We start from the raw sequence: 20,225 nt of genomic DNA, 5'->3' as shown, positions 1-20,225 counted from the left end.
AGTGGGGGCACATGCCTGGGATGTGGGCCAGGTCCCCAGTGAGGGGTGTGTGAGAGGCAGCCACACATTGATGTTTAACTTGTTCTTTTTCTCCTTGCCCTCCCCTGTCTCTAAAAATAAATAAATAAAACCTTAAAAAATTAAAAATAGAGTTGCTATATGGCATAGCAACAGCACTTTTGGTTATTTACTTATCTAAATAAAACAAAAACACTAATTCAAAAAGATATACACCCATGTGTTCATTTCAACATCATTTATAATAGCCAATATATGGAAACAACTTAAAATACATAAATTTTACTCAGCAATAAAAAGGAATAAAATCTACAACAACGTGAGTGGACCTAGAGGGTATTATGCTACGTAAAATAGGTCAGAAAGAGAAAGACAAATACCATATGATTTCACTTATATGTGGATTCTAGAAAAACAAATTTGCAAACAAACAAAACAGAACAGTAACAGACTTATAGATACTGAAAACAAGTTGATGATTGCCAAAAGGGATGGGGTAGGGAAATGGGTGGAAAAAGAAATACAGGGTTAATTTCTCTTCTCTTGCTTATAGCCCTAAATCCTGGCTAATATACACCCTCCCAGCAGACCCCCAGACAATTCTGTAGAATGACGGTGGTTGCAAGGAGCATAGTTTAAACTCTGCTACCTTAGGATAAATCCCTGGGAAAGAAATTAATAAACAAAGGTACAAATAGTTCAAAGAATTTGATAATTATTACCAAATTGCCAGAGTGGGTATAAATAAGCAAATAATATATCTATATCTATGTATGTATATGTTATTTGGCACATACCATGTAAAGTGAGAAAAACATGAATATCAGGCACAAAATGAAACACAATAAAATGGCAGACTCTGAGTAAGGCAGAATATCCATCACAACGTAGGTGGGCTACATCCAAATCATTTGAAGGCCTTGAAAGGACAAAGGTGACCTCCGTCAAACATGAATACTTTGGACTCAAATTACAACCCTTTCCTCAATCTTCAGCCTATCAGCCTTCCCCATCAGATTTGGCACTTACCAGGTTTCCACCATTACATGAACCAAATCCTTAAAATAAATCTCTCTCTAGCTATAACAAGCATCCTGCTGGTTATGTTTCCCCGAAGGACCCTAACACAAGCCCTGATCACATCACCCCAGCCACCACCTGTCTTCATTTCAGGAGAGACACCTGCTATTTAGAATAATCAGAAGAACATAACAATTCACAAGATTGCACTGCATGCTTCAAGTGTCTGCTGTGTTTATTGATCCCTTCTGAATAATGACCAGATGTGATCCATAAGGCAGGACCTGCTGTGTTCTATGCCAAATTCCTGCGTTACTCCGGCCAAAGGTTTTCAGCCATGGCTTACCGTTTGAACCACATGAAATCATCTAATGCCAAGCTGTCTTGCTGAGTCTGAGGAAACCAGCCACACGCGCTCTGTGTCACAGTGATAACCTAAATTGACTGGTGACTGCTCTAACCAGTCACATCCTCACTTTTAGGGCATGTTGGCCTGGAGTTCCAATGAGTTAGTCATTAGAGAAAGGAAGAACAGAAGCAGCAGAACCTGAGTAAGGTGCAAAAGAGAGAGCTCCACGCTAGGTAGGAAAAAGGAGCGAGTGCTTCTCGGGGCCTGATCCCTGCCCAGCATCTGGAAGGCGCTGGGAGGTTACTAATGCTACGGTGTCACCTGCTCACTTTCACACCACCTAGGGTCCAGGAAGGTTGCTTGTGAAGGTATTTTCTGCTTTTCTTAAAATAAATTTCCTTTAGCTGACTGAAATAATCTGTGTGTCCATTCTTTTCAAAATGAAGGGACATTATTTAAAGCAAATATTAAGTTATTAAGCAATATTACAATAAAAATGACCATAGTTAAAGAATTATTCAGAACTATTTAAAGGCATCTTTAACGAGTCAAAAATCTTACAGGACATGTACATTTCATTTTTGAAAGGTATTGTATTGTGCTTTGTCAAATATGTTTCATTCATTATTAAAAACTTGACTACCAGTGTCTTTCATAAAAAGAGGTAGCAATACTCTTTTTTAGTAGTTAAAAGAAATATTTTCTATATCATTGTTTCTGAAGTTGAATATCTTCTGCAAGCATTAGTTTACTAATACTTTCAAATCATTATAACTTTGATTAAAGTAAGTCAAGTACAATTTATGTTTTATATTGCTGACTCGGAGTTTACGCACACCTGCTCATTTTAACACAGAGCATAATTAAAAGGAACATATTAAGACTCATGTCATTTATATTTATAGCTACAATTATATGTACTGAGTTTGGAGTCCCAGCTGAAGTCTGGTTCCACCTTGTACTGAGATTTAACTCATCTGATGTACCAGTTTAGAATGTATCTGTTGGTTTAAGTTCATTTTCCTGAGGGTTTTCACAGATTTGCTTTGTTTCCAGGCTAGCATGACGCATGCATAAGGAGAAACAAATGTGCAGAACAGCCAGTTGGTGTCTATCTGATACTGGATTCTGATCTAGTTTTAGAAACTTAGACCTGAGTTCTTTCGGCAGAAGAACTGTTTGAAGGCACTGTTTTGTATGAGGACCTTTGGAAGAGAGGGAACTGCAATGCAATTGTATTAATACCTAGACCACAAAGTGCAACACGGTGGAGGGAGAGGCGTTCTCTCCACTCACTTCCCTAGGGAACCATGGAGTGGAGGGCTGTGAAAACACAGGACCGTGTCTTAGGGACACAGTGATGTGCAGCTTGGGGAGCACTGGAGATAGGATCCCGGTGCCGGTGGCACTGAGATGCTGAACTGGAATAGCTGTCAACCATCCGTAGTGAGTGCAGTGGCCGGAGCAAAGAAAGGGACTCTAGTATCTGGTAAACTTGCAGACCCCCAAGGATCTGAGATATACAGTGACATTTTGTAGAGAGGAGATTCGAGGGTCTGTATATAGTGGAGAGGATAGTCAGAGAAATTCAGTCATCGTTATTGTGGTTGTTACTATACACGCAAGTGGAGGCACAGGGCAATACAAGTTACATGTGCTATAAATAGCAAATAGTCAAAGAACATTCAGTAGAGATAAGAATAAGCAGTGTAAAAAACACGGTTGTCTCAGAATTCACTGGGGTTAAGGCATTAATTTGAACATATATATGTGTGTGGAAGCATCTATAATCACTTGATGTATATATATGTATATGTATATATAATCACTTGATATATATTCTATGTGTATATCATATATACACACATGTATAAAATCATAGAAATGTATGTATAAAATCAATTTTCAAAATTTGTTTCTTTTATGTGTTATTTTATATACTAATATATACAAATACTATTAATAATATTCGGCTGTCCCTATTTTACAGGATTTTTGTGAGAAACATTGAGAAAATGTACAATAAATAAAATCACTGTACTCACATTAAAGCACGATGTATATAGAAAAATTGCCCTGGCTGGTGTAGCTCAGTGGATTGAGCGCAGGCTATGAACCAAAGGGCTGCAGGTTTGATTCCCAGTCAGGGCACATGCCTGGGTTGCAGGCCAGGTCTCTGGGGGGCCAAGTGAGAGGCAACCACTCACTGATATTTCTCTCTCCCTATTTTTCTCCCTCCCTTCACCTCTTTCTAAAATTAAATTAAAAAAAGAAAAATTAAAATGAGAGAAAATGTGGCATAAGGAATAATATAGGACCTGTAGTAAAAAATACCAGGTATTTGACAGAAGCATGACACTGAATTTCCAAATTTGGATAATATATTTAATGCCTTTGTTCTATTTATAAAAATACATATTAAAAATGTTTAGACACACATGTGAGAGGCTTATAAAATATTTAATTGTTACACAAAATATTGCCGTTATTACAAGGCATCCCCATATAAGGCATCACAAGGCATAACTAAACATACCTATAAATCTAATAAAGTCTTTGTGTATATAAGACATTTGCTAAAAGTTCAGAAGTTATTCCTTAATGATTGTTATTCCTTAAAACAAAATAAAAGAATTTTATATGCATGAGTGGACTCTACTTCTAAGATATATATCCCAATTAGAGTGTACTACCAAATGTTATTAGATTGTTAATTAGGTCAATGCCTATTAGGTTAATTTAGTCATTCTAGTTCAATAACGAATTTGCATCCCTAAGGCTCAGTGGGTCACCATGGAAATTCAAATCATTACTAAATGCCTGATAATACTAATTCCCTTGTGCTCTCTGGTCACTTAGTAAACCAAACACTGAAATAAATTAAATTCTTTATATATTAAATGTTATTTTTCAATTGTTATAATGCCTATGTCAGGTTTCTGACTCACATCTTGGAGCAGAGATATCTTTCTTTAAAATTACATGAGGCTTGTTAAGCTTCTAGTATTCCTAAGGACCATTATGTCATGTTTCTGTGACTACAAACGATCAGAAGGCACTGTTGCATTAAGGTGGCACGAAGGCTGCACAGGGACCACTGTGACTCACTCAAAGAGCATCAGGCCAAGGCAGCATTTATGGTGCTCAAGTCAGTGTTGGCCCAGTGTTGCCACCAGTGTATGGTGCTAGCACTCCAGCTTCCCCAGTGGGGAACACAGACAGTTCCTCTATAGCGCCCATCAGATAACGGAGCCAAGATGGCCCGGGACTCATTACTAATAAATGCGTGCCAGATCTTGGATACGCATTTCGGAGGAGGTTCAAATAATTATTTGAATCTCTAAAAGTTATGACTAAAATACAATGCCTTAATGATAATCGGGCCCAAATGATTTAGAGTTCCCCCAATCATGGGAAACTCCCAGTTCTCACAGCATGACATGTGGTGAAAACTGTGTTAACATCATAATGGTGACATCAGAGTCCCAAGTCACCAAAACCATATTCTCCTTTACGATTACATACAAGAATTCTCCACTCTTCTTTACCAAATATACAAGAGTTATCATACTCTTCTTCCTGAAACTTATACAAGGATGGCAAAAGTAGGTTAATAATAATAAATAATACAATACACTTAACAATTACTACAAGAATAGACTCTGTTTCACATACAACTGTGAACCTGATTTTGCGCACACCACTGAATATGCTACATAACTACGTAAACGGTTTAACACTAAATGCAAGGGTGGCTTTGATGTCAACTAAAAAGTGAAGCCAAAGCAAAAATAGCAAATCTAACCTCATGGAGTTTGAAGATGTGCTGCTATTAGCAGAAATTCTGCCAATGATGTTGAACTACAAGGATTAGGCGTAGTTGCTATTGGAGTTTTCTGTGCGGTAGGTAAGCTGCTAGAAAATATAGATTGACAATTCATACTCACTTAAAGTCTGTGCGGAAAATGTTAAAATTGGAAAGAGTAAAATTACATATAAGACTTCAGGAAAATGAATGGCAGATGTGAAGTCAATTTAACCTTTGTTGACTTAATCCAGTTAGATTCAACTCCTCTGCTTTGCTAGATGTTTCTCATATTTTCCTTCTCATCAGGCACCATCTCTTTCTATTGGAACATTTTACTATTTTTTTCATGATCAAGAGTTATCTACTCATAGGACTCCTCCCAAACGTGTGGTATTTATAGCCACAAAAAAATTGATAGTGTTCACAATTACCTTGTGAAAAAAAGATGTCTGACAAAGCATAAATACGCAATACTGAGAGGGAAACGGTTTGGGGGCAGATGCTCACACAACGTTTGGCTTGTAATAATAAATCCTAAAGTCAAGTCAGATAGCTCTACTTGAAGTTCAAGTAAACAGGAACACCCTAGTGAAAACTTTTGAGAGAGTTAATGTCACCTGGCTAGATTTGAAGGCATGAGAAATATTATGTGCAGGTGATTCATGTTATTACCATGTAGGCCTATCATGTAGACATAGGAATTGTTACGAGACTATACAAATAACAATTTAATGAGCATATACTACAGTCCACATAGTTTAATTATATAATTTATTTAACACTTAAAGTAACTCTACGTGATAAGTGCTATATTAGTGATTAAATAAGGTTAATTAATTTCATGCACACTTGCCCATGGAAATTGGTATTTCTAAAGAGAGGTATTTCAACTTTTGCAACAAATTGTTAAATGAAATTACTTTAAAATTAACTTTAACTTATTTTTTAATAAAAAATGGTTTCAGTTTCATAAATCTCCTGAGATACATCTCCACTGCTATTTTCATAATGTAATACTGAAGGGATTAGGCCCTGGGTAATTATAACTCAATTCCGTTTCAGCTTAATTTTATTTTATTATTAAACATATAAAGGAGACATCTCTAACAGAATGCTCATAATCTTTTCACTTCCAATTTACATTTTCATTATTAAACAATGACTGCCAAAGAAAATATTTCATTAAAAGTTAATTGTAAGCTAATGAATAACAGTGATGCAATTTTGGTAATATTTCCTGAAGTTGACCACCCACCTCCCAACAAATCCATTATAAAATTTATTGAGAGGACTTCATATATGGATAAATTGTACCAAACTATGAATAAAACACAATGTTCATTGTTGGTAGAAATGAAAAATATGCCAGACCCTGTTTTTAAGAGACATGAAACATTAATAAAAGGTGACCAGGAGCCATCATAGTTACAGCAAAAATGCCATTTTTCACTTTTTGAGAGCAAAGCAGTTGTAGTCTTTTCCAAATGGGGCACATTTCTGTGTCCCATTCTATTTGGTGGGTGATCTTATTCAATTATGCAGAATAAAGACATTTAAGAACAAAATGGGACCCTGATCAGCAATAAAGTGAGCTGTTTAAGGAACTTAGAAAAGCTTACACTTAATCATTTTAAAACACAGTATATTCCTAACTCTCATATAGTGTTTTAATTCATGTGCTTCAGATGTTTTGCTATGTAAATTCACAGGAATCAGTCTGAATCCTCAGTAACTTAGACCATGAGGTATAAGGGGGCCTGAGAAGCAATCTCCACACATTGTGTCAGGTTTCCACGTCACTTTCCTAACGCAGCAGCGTCATTACTCAAGAGCCCAGTTCAAGTGATGCCAGATAAGGTGTGACTCAGAGCCCGTGGGCAAGTGATTACATTTTGGGGAATCATAAAAACTTTTAACTCATTAAATAAATATATATATATGTATAAATATAGACAGAAGGATAATTGCTATAAAAACTAAGTAGAATAAAGTGATAGAGAATAAAGGAAAGGAGCTATACCTGTGTATGGTATTATGGTGACTACGGGCATGTCTAAGCAGGTGATACATGGTCTGGTGACCTTAATGAAGGTGAGAGTGGGCTGTGAAGGTATGGATTACAAGTGTTCCAGACCATGGGAACAGCTTAGTGGAAAGTCCTGGGACATGTGTAGCATTCTTAAGGGAAAACAAAGGGGACCACATGGCCAGGGGAGAGACTATACATCAATCAGTAGAGCTGGTGTTGGGTAGATCACATTGAATCCCATAATCATGGGATGAACTTGGATTTAATTTTGAAAATGATGACTAGCCTTTGTAGGCTTTTGAGAAGAGGAGTAAAGGGACATTATATTTAATTTTTAGAAGACCACTCTGGTTGATATTTGAAGAGGTGAAGATGGGCACAAAGATCAGTTAAGAGGCTACTGAAATCCTTTAGACAAGAAAGATTAATGGTGCAGATCCAAAAGGCCATTGTGTCATTAACAATGAAAGTTCCCCCAATTATGCTGCATGTTTTTCAAAAGCCATGGTGATTTATTTTATTTCTTTTCTTCCAGAGGGTGGTGCAGTATTTAAAATACAGTGTCATAAGCCCTGGCTCATGTGGATCAGTGGATTGAGTGCCAGCCTGTGAACCAAAGGGTCTCAGGTTCAATTACCAATCAGGGCATGTGCCTGGGTTGTGGGCCAGGCCCCCAGCGGGGGTCATGTGAGAGACAACCACACATTGATGTTTCTCTCCCTCTCTTTCTCCCTCCCTTCCCTTCTGTAAAAATAAATAAATAAAATACACTGGCATAAAAATATTTGTTGGATGAGTGAATAAATGAATGAGTTGTAAAATAATAAAACCTTAGGTATTTATATTTATGAGTGTGATTAATTAGGACAAATGCAAGTAGTGAAGAGTTAGATATAATTTCATAGGATTCCTGAGGCATATAGTGGAATGCATGATTCAATTATAATTACCTGAGGACATAACATATTTCAAAGAAAAACATCAAATATAAGAGTTGAAAACAGCTTTTTTTTCATGTTGAGTTCACCCATATTGAAATCTAAAAGCTGTGGTAAACACAGTGGAAATCTGAGTTAGAATAAAAGAAAATTTTCAAAAATTTTCAAGTTTGAAAACTAAAAGTAAGTGCTTTCTAGAAATCTTAAAGATTTTTATACATCACACGTGCGTGTGTGCATGTGACACCCACACCTGCCCCACCCTGGATGGATGACTTAAACAGTGTGTGTTTACCACTTAGAAAAGGATGCAGTAAGAATTAGGTAATATCACGTGTTAAAGAACAGCTATCTAAATTAATCTCATCTTCTTTTCAACACCTGGCACATGTCATTAGATCCATAATTCCGGAAAATTCCATTAGGCAGAGTTTATTTTTATTTCAGAAATACATTGGCGTTTTTCTCAAATTATGAATAGACAATTATCAGCTGCATAGCTCTTTAGTTGCTCACTATAATAATTATTCCCAATGTATATTGAATAATAGATCAATATCAATTTATACACCATGTTCATATTATATCAAAGAAATCATATTTTAGTTCTTTTCATCCAATTTTTATAAATTATTTAAATGATTATCAATTTTGTGATACAGTACAACTCAAAAGGATAGCTAAACAATTCGCAGCTGAAATCTCGTGTCGATAAATTCTTAAATGATGTAAAGCTAACTAAATAAAATGTAATGGGATCACATATAGAAAAAAATGCCTAAAATATGACTGGGTTAGTATCAAATTATGAGAAAGAGAAATCAGAAAATTAGTTAAATAAAAACAAAAGCTTATCTAATGTCAGAATATGTTTTATCCTTGAGAATTTGGTTGACCTCTTCCAGGAAGTCATCCTCACCCTGCAATGCTACACTGGATACCCTTCTTCTACAGCTAAATCGGCTTAGTTAATGGTAATCTCCCAAGAAAGAAGTGTATGATTATAAAATAACAAAATCTCTGGGTTTCTCTGACTATTAGGATTCTTCTAACAAACTGACATAATCCTAATACTTCACTGTATAACTGTAAGGGCACATATGTACCTGAAAGAACCCTGATGGTACTATACCTAAGCTCTTTGGGTCGATCCTTCAATTGTTCTTTTTACATTTTTTTTAATTAAAAAAAATCTCCCACTTCCTCAATGGTGAAAGCAATTATCTTATTTTTACTATCTTTTCCCTCTCTCCCCATATATCACTTATTTATTTTAAAGGTTATTTAAGATTCTGGTATTTCAAAAATTACCAAATATGCCACAAGAATGTGACTGCCTAACCAAAATATAAACTATCAATATCAATAAAAATATTAACAAAGACATTTAATAAAATACATGCTGCTAATTATGCTAATTACTTTTATAAAGATTTTTAAAATTTCATTAGAAAGTGATTTTCCAATTTTCATATTTTTAAAATAATTTCAGTGTTAAGTAGGCCAGGCATTTCAAAATGTAACTAAAAAATAACAACTAAAACATGACAAATGAATATAAAACATTGGACCACAGAGCAGTGTGATACACTTTAAGTGGTAATTTAAAGGGGTTAATTTAAAGGACAAAATTCAGATCACTAAACACTTATTCTACAATAGAAAAGGCTAAAATTACTGAGTCTATGAATCCAATTTTTAAATTTTTGAAAGTCAAAAAAAAGAAATTAGATTAAGTCAATGAGAAAATACAATAGATAAAATGAATAAGATCAAAAATTACTTTTTGAAATGATTAATAAAATTGATAAATTTCCAGTATAAGACTTTATGAAAAAATTAAAAGACATGAATAAACAATATTTGAAAGAGAAATAATGTAAACATCATAGACATTATGATACCTTTAAGAGAACATAAAGATAAGTTTGTTGATCAATATGAGCATTTAAACCCAGGAGTTAAAAATCTTTGCTCAAGAAAAGTCCAGTTCCATATAGTTCACCTATAAGATTTCTATAATTATTAATAAATAAACAATTCTAATACACAATGAATAATTACAAAGTATAGAAAATAGGAAGCACTACTGAAGTCATTTTATGAAGCTATCATTACATTGTCACCAAAATTTGCAAGGACCCCATGAGAAAAAAATAATTAATGACCAATGATTCACTCATGAATAAAAATTCAAAAATGTTAAACAAAATATTAGCAAACCAATTAAAACAACAGATTTTGTCCAGAAATGTAAATTTGATTTCCATTAGAAAATTAATAGATATATTTCACTCAAATAAAGATTAAATAATATTCATCATATCTATTTCAACAAATGCAATAGAAGAAAAACACCTTTAATAAATTAACATTCATTTAGGTTAAAAAATAAAATAAACCTCACAATGTCTCAGCAAATCAGATCCAGAAGGCTTAGCAAAAATGGTAAAATGCATTTTCATTAAATAGAGAGCTCGAAAAAATCTTAACAAGAATGTCTAATTTGCTATTGTCAGAAAGATCACAAGTCAAGACTAGCCACCAACACCCGCTGTTCAGCATTGCACAGAGTTCCTAGTGACTGCAATGTCAGAACAAAAAGAACTAAATTATAAGGTGTAGAATGAAAAGAAAAAAATTAAAAACACTGTCATTACTTGTAGATATTACACTGTAGATATCACAATGCAGATATTTATGTTAAAAAATTGTAAAAAAACCTATAGGTAAATGATTATAATTCATAGAAAAACTTAGATTTCTAAATTCAGATCAATATTAAAAACTAATATTTCTATAAATCAGAAACAAACAATGTGGAATTTCAATAAAATCAACATGCACCATATCCACATTAGTTTTCTGGGGATAGCACTGAAAAGTGTCTGAGAATAAAATTACAAACACATCCCTAAAGATAATGAACAAGCAGCAAATAAATACAATGCATAGCATAGAATCGATGATCTAATATTGAAAAATGTCACTTATCTCCTAATTTATAAAGACAATATTATTCTAAAATTTAAATAACTTGGTTTACCTATTAATATGTGTGTAAAATTTGACAAGCTGAGTGGAATTTTAAAGAAAGGCATAATGTTACGAATGGCTGTACGTTCTCAAGGAAGAAGAGCAAAGAAAGTAGAATGAACTTTATCATACATCAGTAATCATTATAAAAATATAGTATACATAAGATATGGTATTAGCTCAGGGATTTTTACTCATAGAACAGAATTAAGAACCAGAGAGAAAACACAAATATGAAAACTTAATATATAATGGAGTTAACACTGCTGAGTGATGAAGACACATTTTCCAATAAATGGCACTGTTTTAGTTTATCTAAATGGATGAAAAGTAAATAAATATTGAATCTTCCTCTTACATTGGTAAAATGAAGACCAATTGGGTTTAAAACCTAAATGTAAAAGATAATATACTCTAGCTTTTAAAAGACAATATAGAACATTAGCATGACATATCCTTTAAAAAATGATTTCCAAATTTGACTACATCAAAATTAAGAACTTCTAGAAATTTTATAAAAATAGTCTACAAAATATGTAACATGATATTTTCACCACATACAACCACTGAAGGATATTTACAATAAATTAAGAGCACTCTGTGGATCAAAAGGAAGAGAAATAAATTCAAAAAGTAAAAGTAGAATTGGGAATTTTACCAAAAAGAAGGCACAAATAGCTCATAAGAATAAAAAAGATATCAACTACATTAGACCTTAATAAATTTAAGTGACTAGGCAAATTTAAGTGACTGTGAGAGATTACATCATACCACGAATTTAAGGAAAAAAAGTCAGGCACTACTAAGTGTCCACTTGGGTTTAGAGCAGTGGGAATTCCATCTACTACTGAGCAGAGTGAAAGCAGTATGTCAACTTTGGAAAACAGTTTGTCCTGGACTCCATGACACACCTGAAATGTGCATTCCTTAGACACACAAAGCTCACTATCCAATTGTATCCTAAGAAAATATTGTCCCTTCCCCAGAACCATGCACACAAATACTTATAACAACATCGTATCTAACAACCAAAACCTGGGAATCCCCCGAGTGTCTGTGAAGAGAAGAATGTTGTAGAAAATTAAACAACAGTAGAAATGAATCAACAGAATTCTATGCATTGTCATGGATGAATCTCAAACATAACTTTGAGTGGGGAGGAAGAGGAAGGTGTAGGGGGGATAAATGGTAGTAGAAGGAGACTTGACTTGGGTGGTGTACACATAATATAGTGTACAGATGATGAGTCGTTGAATTGTGCGCCTGAAACCTCAATAAGTTCATCCAGTGTCATCTTCAATAAGTTCAATAAAAAGGAAAAAAATCTAAAAATAATAATAATTTTGAGAGAAGAGAATCAGATAGTATAGATCAATTTTTCAACTAAAGCTCAATCACAGGCAAAATGCAACCATATTTGTTTAGGACTAAATATATAGGTGGGGGGGAAAGCTACTACCAAGAAAAATAAGAGTAAACACAAACCTCAAGACTTGGAGGAGACAGAATGGCACAAATGATCCTTTTTCTGGACCTGGGTATTGAGAACAGGGAGGATTATTTTGACTCTGTACTCTGTGTGTTGTGTGCGCTTACTTCTTTTACTTGTATTTCATGATATTTAAAGAATCATGAATTATAGTCTCCTGCATGTGTCATATATCTTCGAGGTACTCATAGGACATACTAGTATTTAAAAACTTTTTAATTCCAATGAAAATTTGCACTTTAGAATACTTAATAATTACCAAATTTCTTTGAGGTCAATTTCCCTTGCCTCACCTGAGAGTGAGGATATAAAAGACATGCGCATCCAGGAAGCAGAAAGGGTAGTTAGTATGAAGTGGAAATAAATGTGATGTTCTGGATTTTGTATCTAAAACTCCTCGGCACAGTGAAGGGTAAGCACACCAAATCAAGTGAAAATACCTTCAGTGAATTAACAGTGACAGTTTCATTAGCTGAGTTTATAATATGTCCAAATAAGTGGCTAATTATTTAAGGTATATTATCTTTAATCTACACAGCAATTCTGCAAAGTAGAATATAAGAAAGACAAACTGATTTGCTGCTTAACCTGGCTCACATATGGAGAAGCCAGGATCTGGTCCCAGGCGTGTCTCTTACATGTCCACAGGTCACTACTCCATATTGCCCAGGTAGTATTCAAGGTCAGACAGTGGCGTGTAATGAAGCATGATAAGACCTGACTTTTAATCTAGCTCTGCAAATTATTAGCTGTTTGACCTTGGAGAAAATTTAATAAATGTATAAGAATTAAGCTTTTTTAACTAATTGAGGATAATAAAGCCTATCTATTAGCTTCATTTTGAGGTTTAACTAAAATGCATAGGTAAAGCACTAGCACAAAACATCTATGCAAAAATATTTAGCTTATTCTATTAATAATAATAATAATTATTATTATTACACTTTTGCAACTTCAGTTTATTCGATTATATAAACATCTCCAAAGTTTTTCAGCATTCTCTGGTTAAAAAGGGGAATTGATGGTTGAATAAATACAGGGCTGATCAAGCAAATAGAGGAAAAAGATAAGAGAGCTCCCCAAATGAGGATGCTGGTAACAAATGCATCTTCATGATTGTTTATGAGGTAAGGCCAAGGTGGAAAGACAATGAAACTTAGAAGAGAAAGATTCTCTGAGGAATAGAGAATATCCTTGGGAACAGCAGCTCTAATGAAGTCTGGGGAAGGTGAGGGGTGTGATTTGGGGAAAGGGAATTAAAGAAGACTATAATTAGATCATCCACACCTGACTCAGAGCTCAGAACATTTCACTACCCTGAACACTCTCATAAATATTAAAATTCCATCACTCCAGACTTCCTGACAGGGTGAGTTATGAGGAAGGTTGAGCAGCAGGGCCTCACGTTGCGGCTGGTCATGGTTCTGCTGCTGAATAACCTGGAATGCAGTATCTCAGGGCTGCTCAGATGTCTTTACCAAACAATAGCTTCTCTATTTCTGTGACATCCTCACTATGAAAAAAAACTAGAGAAAACTAGAGCTAGAGCTCCTTTGTTCAAAAAATAGAATGTGGACTTCCCATGACTCACTTTTATCCATTTCTATTTTAGAGCCTTCTGAATCCCTGTTTCCAGCATCCTAATTTTTCAGTCCTAGAAAAACTTGCTTTTTTCCCATTAATTTTTCCAACAGTAAAAGGTTTCCTCTATCTCTAACCCAAGAATAGAATTCTGCTACACATGTACAGACCTGCTTGACTAAGTTTAACAGCCTTTCTGTTTGTCCAAGTTTTGCCAACCTCAGATCCCTGGTTCATGTGATCACCCACCTGTTGTATCCCTGCCAGTGTCTAGAACAGGTACCTCTTTCACACTTGGTATTACCAGTGAATCATCCCCAGCCCTAAGGAGTCAATCTGATTCAAGATACCTGTCCATCAGTTCTCACTGATAAATCCCAAAATCCCCCAGAAATTATTAAACAGAAGTTTGGAAATACAAAGTCCTACAGGTTTCTGAAAACTTAATGACTTCTTCAGCTGATATCGTAAGGGCTTATTATTTTGTTTTCTCTCTGAAATGGGAAATTGCCTTAGCTCTGTCCCTTGTGGATCTCCAATATCCCCATGAGACATACCTTACTGGGCAGAAGCAATGCTACTTAGAGATCCTTTACGTGACACATGAGACACTGCAGTAAGTGAAGTAGCTCACACTGAACTCCATACCTGAGCGCATAGCCTCTTTCTGAATGCTTTCATAGTCATGCCAGTCTTTTCTTCTCAAACCATCTGTCCATGCATAGAATTGCCCATCTCCCAGGCCCAGTGGAAATGTCTGTGGAAAAGGAAAGTATTCAGAGTATAAAAAGGAGGTATTTCCTTTTGCATGGTAGGTAAACACAGCCAGGCACATAATAGGCAATCAAAGAATATTTGTTGAATAAGTGATTCTTCCAAGCACACTGAAAAGAAAGCTATTGCTAGTGGCCAGATTAATACACATTTTAAAACCTTGTTTCAGCTCTTAAAGCAGGAGCATGTGTCAACCACAGCCCCTATCATTGCCTGTTTTATTCCATCCCGAGACAGTAATAATAATTCGGTGTGTTACCTCCCCTGAGCACAGCAGCCTAGCTGTTTTCACTTGCCCAAAATGTAAATGCCAGTAATGCTGCCAAATTTGGTATTAAATGGAATTAATTTTGTTTGTGATTTGTTCAGTTTCATTAATTTTGATCAAGTATATTTGAATGGCCTGATCATAACACTAGCAACTATTCATTGAATGCTCACTATGTGCCAGGTACTATGTTAAATAGTCTGTATATAGAAGATTTTTGAATCTTTATGATAGTCTTTGGTTAAAATCTCCATTTTTCTGCCAATTAAACTGAGGCCCAGAGGACTAAAATAACTTGAAGTAAACCAAAGTGGCAAAGTCAGGACTTGGACCCATTCTTTAAACCAAAACTGTGGTCTTAAAAACTGGTCAAAACTGACTCCTATTCAGATTTCTGTTAATGTATGGTACCTGGTTGCGCTTAGAATTGATACTATCACCAACTCGACAACTGTAGTCACAACATTGCGTTTTATGCTTTGGTAAAACCCAGTATGTTCTAATGTCAACTGGAAAAATAATTCTGGGTAGACTGGTGAAGCTACTTAAAAAAAGATTTTATTTACTTAATTTTGGAGAGAGGGGAAGGGATGGAGAAAGAGAGAGAGGGACATCGATCGGTTTCCTCTTCTATACACCCTGACCAGGACTGAACCCACAACCCAGGCATGTGCTCTGGCCAGGAATCGAACCAGCGACCTCTGGCTTTGCTGGATGATGCCCAACCAACTGAGTCACACTGGTCAGGGCTGAAGCTATTTTTTTAAATAGTGTTTAATTTTGGTAATGAAACCGTTTTAAATGAATATCACTTTTTCCCAATCTTAATAGTTAAGAAAATGTAAAATAAATGGTTTCATATTTATGCATCATTTTCCTTTGTTTTGGCTTATGCTTAAAATAAATAATACATCTAGAGAATTTTTTAAAATTTCAATTTAGGTAGAACAAAACATGAATAATTCCAGGGAGGAAATTTTATTCTATGAGACTTTTAATGGCAAATGAAATGTTTTATTAGTTTAAAATAGTGCAACTACTGTACTTATGAAAACTTATCAACCTTCATCCATATTTGCAGCTTTTAAAGGACTTATTTTTAAAAGACTAAAATGGAGCTAATAAAGAAACAGAAAATCAGAGTAAAGATTTTCCAAACCTGGAGACTATTATCTATATATTTAAAGAAATTTGTAAGAGTGGTGAGTTCAGGACAAACAACAAGAATAAACACACAAGGATACTGGTGAGTTTGTATATAATTAAGGGTATATAAAAATAAGGTTAGATTTTAAAAGGAGGATGACAAGAAAGAAAAGCTCTGGAAAAATTAACAGAAAATAATAAAATTTAAAAAAGAAGGAAATGGGCAAAAACAATTGGGGTATAATAGCAAACATTAGGAAAATGTCATTCATTTTTTTCTAATTGATAATGATTTTATAATTAGACATTTTACCAAAACTTAGCTATGAATTGAAATTTTAAATAATCAAATAACTGTAGAATACAAAACCCATGTTTTGTCATAGCCATGAATTTACAATGGTAAGTACTAAGCTATAATGAAAATCTCTCACACTTATTCAGATAATACCAATTTATAAACATCACTTTCAAATTAAAAGTTTCAAAATAAACTTTGACATAACACATGGAGATACAGTGCATAAATCCAAATATGCAAAGTTGTCTCAGGTTAACTATTGGTTCACACACTGGCCCCCTTACACAGAGGGTAGGTAGAGACCAAAGAAAGACACAGACCACTCCAGTTTGGTAGGTGGCAGGTTTAATAAGCAGCAAAACTACATAACAAGACTTGTCTTAGTCTGCCGCTGGGAGATGAGTAGGTCCCCGAACCCACTTGCCAGAATCTTAAAAGCTTATAAGGGAGGCCTTAACTGGGTTCAGTAACATGTTGAGTCCAGGAAGTCCAAAACATCTTCCTCTCAAGTCTACACCCTTGAAAAGAGCTCCAGTTTGGGAATAGTGGGTGGAGCATACATTCCAAGGTCAAGGGGAAAGTAGGAGCAGCCTCTGATTACCTTTCCCAGACCTGATGGGACATGGTGTTCTCAGCAGCATAGCCTGTTGATCCACAGATAAGAGGGTCAATGGCTCTTCTTTGGCCTCCATATCTTTCTGGTTTTGTGTGTATTGGCAGGCTCCCCCCGCTGGCATAGGGGGCCGCAGACCCTACTGGCTGATCATTCAAACGTATTAAAGTCTGAGACAGTACTATAATCTAGGTAGCCAAGGTGTTTTATCTGTTAGTAATTTAATCTGATGCTATAATTTTCCATTTTTCCTTTCTACAAAACCTGCTGCTTGCAGATGACAGCTGAGATAGGACCACCATTCATTGTTATGTTCTTTTGTCCAGCCTGGCACATCATGACCTTTGAAATGTGACCCCCAACCACTGTCTATTCGATGGTATCCATACATGGCACTCAGTTCTCTCAACCCCTTATGGTGGCCACCTGGTTTGCATAAGGACAGGGGAAACTTGCATTAGTGTAGACACAGTCTCCTCACATTCCAAGCTATATTTAGAACCCCTCACTCAGAGGGAGTGGGCCTATGTCATTTGCCAGTCTAGCACCTTTGGGAACTTTTGCGGATGGCCCCAGACACTTGTGGCAGCTACCTTAATTGTTGTTTAGAACATATAAGACACGCTATTAATACATTAACCTCATAACTGTAGGTCAAGGGCAATCCAGCATCCTTGGCGATGTGCCATTCCACTGGGCTACTACGGTGGCCACTCTCTTTATGCACACAATCTGCTGTATCTATTGAAGGGTCAGTTGCTAGGGCTTGTATTTGAGCTAAGGTATCAGTTTCCTGATTACCAGGGAGTGTCAGTGCCTGTGACCCTGGACTTGGAAGGCAGTGGGGACTGCCTCAGGCTCTTGTAGACATACTGAAATGTCTTTCCACATACATGACCCCATAGGGCTTATTAATTGTCATCCACCCCTTGGCTTCCAATTACCTAACCCAAAGGGTTGATCTCTTTAGAACAGCCCAACTGTCAGTGCAAAGGATGGATGCTGAATGATTCATCCCACTTGCTGCTACAGTTCATTCCTCTTTATATCCAGATGGTGTCAGTGTTAGGCTGATTAGAGACTGCAGTCCCTGTGGGCTGTTGCCCTGACCAGACCCATCTTAGTCTGAAACAGTACAACTAATGTGCTAATGAAAAATTATCTACCTTCAGTCCGTCTTTATAGTTTATAAAAATCCACTTGTTTTGAAAGAAGAGAAACGGAGCAGAGCATTTACTCACAAATACTAGTGAGCATTTCCTCCACTCCCTCTCTACAGGCTGCAGGGGCTGCCACAGATATAGGAGCAGAGCATTTGGAATATCTACACAACCTTCAGGGTCTAGTATCTAGAGACATTGGGCTGGTGGACAGGTTGCTCTTCTGCTGCAGACAAGCAGAGGTGGGTTGATGGAACAGATTCTCAATCCACCCTTGAAAGGAAAGGACGTTCTTACCATAATATGCTGTTTCTTTGGGAAAGGATCTACTTGAAGGAGTATTGTGTACATGGCTAGGAGCTGTTGATGATACGGGGTTTCTAACCCATTCCAGAATGGGGACCAAAATCCTAGGGGCACTCTCTTCTCCCGTTGTCTCTGCCACAGTGACCAACCCATACCTTCTGGAGTCACAGACACAGCTGACTCAAGTGGTAGCCCTGCTTGGGAGATGCCCAGAGTTTTAATCTACTTCACTAGTATTTTTGCCTTCTCAAAGGCAGCTTGCAGCTCTGATGCCCAGTCGCACAGGTGCCCTTTCTCTACCAGGGGCATATAAAGGATGGAGGTACTACACTGGGCAGGGGGATCAAAGTCCTCCAAAATCCAAAAGTGTTTACAAAAGCTTACACCTCTTTCCTGTTCTTAGGGGTTGGTTAGGCTTGCAACTTACCAATCACAGCTTCTTGGAAAACATGAGTCTTATTCAACAAATGACTCCCCAGAACTTGACAGCAGTGCCTGGGCCTTGAATTTTCTGTGGGTTCCCTGCCTGTCCTTCCCCTCACACATATTCCAGCAGAGTCTGCAGTGTTCTGCAGCAGAGGCGAGTCCTCATGTGAACACTGTATCATCAACAGAATGGGCCCATTTTACTGATGTGGGAAAGGAGGACAGAGACCAAACTCAGGCTACCATGCCCTGACATATTGTGGGACTGTGAAGGTAATCTCCGGGAAGCATTTGAAATGTCCATTAATGCCCATCATACATGAAGGCAAATTAATCTTGTGACTCAGCAGCAAATTTTTCAGCAAATTACTGAAAAAGCATTTGCCAAAATCAGCGCAGCATGGTACACTCCTGGCACTGACGTCAAGGTATTTAAGACGATGGCAATGTTGGGCACAGCTGCATGGTGGGGGGTCACTACCTTGATCAATTCTCAGTAGTCCACGGTCATCCACTATGAGCCACCTGGCTTTTTTAATAACCACACTGGGCTATAGAAAACACGGTAGGCAGGGCATACAATACCCGCTCGATGTACTTCTAGGATAGTTTCTCCTATTTCCTCATGCCCCTCCACAGGCAATTTATACTGTTTGACTGTTACCACTCTTTGTGGGGGTGGTAGACCTGCTGGTTTCCAGTGGATGTTCCCCGTAGGACTGGTTTGATTACTCTAACCTGGAGACAGGTTTCACCCATAGAGGTTTGCAGAGTTAGACCTTGTAGGATATCAGTTGCCAGAGTATTCTCTGATATCTAAGAGAGAAAAAACCTTGTGTTCTCCTGGGGAAGAATGCCTAATCTTCAGTGTCAAAGGACCTTCCTGACCTTGCTGTTTCCCTCCATCACTGAGGGAGCCAGAAAACTGCTGAGGGTTATTATGTATTAGAGTATATTTGGCTC

The 20,225-nt window shown here is 36.4% G+C and overlaps 1 protein-coding gene across 1 annotated transcript in view; it reads right to left on the bottom strand.

Moving 5' to 3' along the window:
- The window catches only part of GALNTL6 (polypeptide N-acetylgalactosaminyltransferase like 6), an 850,890-nt gene that overhangs the window by 529,808 nt on the left and 300,857 nt on the right, over positions 1–20,225 (bottom strand). The window contains exon 3 of the mRNA XM_024569059.3: positions 14,917–15,025. Within this exon, the coding sequence (XP_024424827.2) occupies positions 14,917–15,025 (109 nt within the window). The remainder of the gene's footprint in view (positions 1–14,916; positions 15,026–20,225) is intronic.

This window comes from Desmodus rotundus, chromosome 9, assembly GCF_022682495.2.
Source record: "Desmodus rotundus isolate HL8 chromosome 9, HLdesRot8A.1, whole genome shotgun sequence".
NCBI classification, from domain to species: domain Eukaryota; kingdom Metazoa; phylum Chordata; class Mammalia; order Chiroptera; family Phyllostomidae; genus Desmodus; species Desmodus rotundus.
Note: the sequence above shows the minus strand (reverse complement) of the source record. Positions and strands in the feature narration are given on the sequence as shown.